This window comes from Odontomachus brunneus, unplaced genomic scaffold (genome assembly GCF_010583005.1).
Source record: "Odontomachus brunneus isolate Ranch 3 - 2012 unplaced genomic scaffold, Obru_v1 Obru_scaffold_002, whole genome shotgun sequence".
In the NCBI taxonomy this organism is placed as follows: Eukaryota; Metazoa; Arthropoda; class Insecta; order Hymenoptera; family Formicidae; genus Odontomachus; species Odontomachus brunneus.
The window spans coordinates 5,086,078-5,089,606 of record NW_022639452.1 but is presented as its reverse complement, the minus strand read 5'-3'; the positions used below and the strand labels follow the sequence as shown (position 1 = coordinate 5,089,606).

Below are 3,529 nucleotides of genomic sequence, written 5' to 3'. Positions count from 1 at the left end.
GGGGTCATTAACTATGGTTCCAGTGGATATCCGCTATCTCCAATCAACCAGCTTCTTTTATCACCCAATTCATAATTTTGTTCCAAAACAGTTCGCTGAAGCACTCGAGATGAAAGAATCGTATGCTGCTCCACTAAAGTTAGCATTCACACATTAAGGATATTAAGATTTGAGTCGCAAATTGTCTGCACAGTTTTAGCATGTATCTTTTTCTATTAAAATATATATGTTCATCCTCTTCTGGTTCACTAATACACACTTGAGTGCAATCAATTACATGATTCCAGGAAATCCAAATTCATGCATAAATTCCTCTTTAATACGTTGTTTTGTTCTTTCATCAATTGGGAAGCGAATCCATCGTGGTGGAATAGCTTCTATAGCGTTACATATTTCTGGAAGATATTTGCTAACAGTTTCTTGAGCAATTGCAATATTAAAACTACTGCCTACACTTCGTTGATAATAATCAATAACCAAAAAATATACTATTAACAAAACTCGCAATGGAACAGGTATTTTCGTATCTCTTTCTCCTTCATCTACATGTGATGTTAACTCTTCTATTAGCTGTTGCATTAATTCTTTTGATAAATAAAATAAACGTTTAAATTCTGCACATGGTAGATCAAACGGATTATTCTTATTTCTTAAAAATATCCTTTCTAATCATAAATTTTCTTTTTCTTCTTCTTCTATTTCTTCTCTTATTAAAATTCTCATTATTGCAACCATCTGGTCTATCTTTTTTTTCTCTACAAATATTATAAATTTACTTACTAATTATTTATTTCTAAATTATAACAAACTAATTTAAAATTTTAAACATTTATTTACAAATATTATTGACTTCTTTTCTACTTTATGATTGTTTAATATTCATTATGTACAAAAGAAAGGTTATCAGAAACAAAATAGTAAATTTATTTATTATAATCATTAACATTCTTAATAATAATAAAATATAAATGTATACTTATGGGAAAAAGAGATAATAACAAATCTTATATAGAGATTATTTAATTAAATTATATATAATATGAATTTAGAATTTAGAATACACACATGAAATAATATTTAGTAATTTCATAAAAATTACTATATAATTTTGTCCGTGTTAAAATCACTGTATAATTTTGACGAATGTTTTTAGTTCAAACATTAAGGATAGTACAACTTAGTTCTCTATAACCGAAGATTCCCGATCTGTCATTGAAAGACCATAAGATAATACGAATTGTTATAAGCATGACTTTTCCTGTCTTGTATTTTCTCCTTTCCTTGTTTACTCCTTTCTATGTCTATAAAGTTTGTACGTAGTTCTACCACAGATGCCTCATCGGTTTTAAGATAATTTCATATAACATATTTTTTAATGCTTTGTCATTTATATTCATGTTTAATACATTCCTTTTTTATACTTTTATGTTCATTATATCCTTGTCCTACAATTTGAGTGAAAAAAATAACAATAAAACGGAAAAAAATTAGATGGCCCGAAAATTGAGCCAAAAACATTACACACTGTGCCTTAATCGTCGCGGCTACTGAAGTACTTGTGAATTTCGTCGCACGGCCTATAAGGCGGTTGTACATTATTTTTTTCTCCGAAACGAAGAGGTGTTGACAAAAATCCTTTTGCACAGAATGTACATTAGTGTTGTAGAATAACTCAAAAAAACATTATCAAAATCCATGGCATCAAGTACGTGCGGTCCCCTTGTGAGTGCATCTGACATTTGCTTTACTCGTTTCTCTTTTTACACATTCTTCTATATTATCTTTTATATATCGTTTAACATTTTCTGAAAGGTGTTCTTCAAACAATTTCTAAATACTGCAGATTGTACTATTCAAATTTTCTTCTTTAGCATTTAGTTGGTCTAAATTTGACATAATAAATTCTAATATTTCTTGTAAGCTGCAACTGCTTTCGTCAAATTTTCTCTTGTGTTTCGAACGGCTCGAGATGGAACGCGGCCGGTTCGTTTTGCGGTCGAACTTCCGTCGACTTTACGTTGGTTGCGCGAGTTAACCCCCATGCCCTCTTATCCAAGAGTCTACTATAATGTTATGAGGGATAGGCATGAATGCAGTTAGTTAGTCTGTTCTTTCGCTCTGCACTGCTGCATTTGTATAATAAGTTAGAGTGAGACAAATATATATATGTTTCACTCTAACTTATTGCACCAGTGCAGCAGTGCGGAGCAAAAGAACAGACCTAGTAACGGTCGTGTGCCCTGTGACGGGCACGTAACTGTTGACCCCGGCGCCTCCGCGCTGGGATTGACTCTCCCTTTCGGAGGATACGGTCGTAGTGACCTTGGTGAACGCTAGAACTCGAATGACGAGACATGCGAATAAAAATATCGCTGCCGCCTTACACGACCCGGGTCGTAAATTCGGGCGTGCTCCCGTGCGTTCGCGCCGCATTAAGCGAGTGCGAGCAGGATCGCGCGTGAAGCCGAACTCGCTGAATTAAGGGTCTCAGCCCTTAACAGATGCGCTAGGTGCCCTGAAGGAAGCCCGCAACGACACTCCCGCTTAAACGTCCGACCGGACGTCGCGCTGGGCGACAAGAGAGGCGAGCGAGTCGGCTTATACGTGTCGTAGGCGCGACCGAGACTAATGCTGCCATTCTAAATAGAATCGTAAGTCTCGTAACTTGTTCTCGTAAAATTCGTCATAACTCATGAGTAGATTTACAAGTCTATGCAATATCATATGTCGTATAAACACTTGTAAATAACGTAAATTATATGAAATCGTAGATATTTACGAGTAATTGTACGACATATAATTTTGCATAGACTTGTAAATCTACTCATAAGTTCTGAATTTTACGAGAACAAGTTACGAGACTTACGATACTGCTTAGAATTGCAGCATAAGTCTCTCGTGGACTTAGAAGGCGAGCGAGGCTCGCGCAGTAATTGTCGCAAGCGCGACGGAGATTAAGTTCCTCGTGTGAACTTAATAGTGAGCGTGGCTTGCGTGAAGAGTGTTGCCGTCGCGACGGAGACTAGGCGGAATTCATAAACGTTACTTAAAATCTGTCTTAAGTACAGTCTTTTTCAAGATCAGCTTAACATTCAAGATCGTCTTATAATAGTCTTATATGCATAGTTAAATCTTGAAAACTCGAGTTTGCGCATAAGATCGCCTTAAGAAAGCTTATGCTTAAGCTTCCGACTTCGAAAGTATTCGGGATTTTTAACTATATAGTATAACCAATAATATTGAAGTTCTACAAGTATATAAATATGTAACGCGCGCGAAGTTTAAATGGTTTTTTATATGTGTTCGAAAACTCTTTGATAAAAAGATATAATTATATCTGATTAAATAATTACAAAATAATTATCTTATTATTACTTATAAAAAAACGTATAATAGTTAAATTAGGTTAAATTTATCATTTTATACAAATTATAAAATAATTATCTATAAATTATAATAAAAAATGTATAAATTATATATATATATATATATATATATATATATATATATATATATATATATATATATA

General features: G+C 33.6%; 1 protein-coding gene across 1 annotated transcript in view; it reads left to right on the top strand.

Annotated features, from left to right (window-relative positions):
- The first annotated feature begins 506 nt into the window (after nt 1-506).
- The window catches only part of LOC116842783 (protein ALP1-like), a 13,056-nt gene continuing 10,033 nt past the window's right edge, over nt 507-3,529 (top strand). The window contains exon 1 of the mRNA XM_032812472.1: nt 507-515. Coding sequence (XP_032668363.1) covers nt 507-515 — 9 coding nt within the window. The remainder of the gene's footprint in view (nt 516-3,529) is intronic.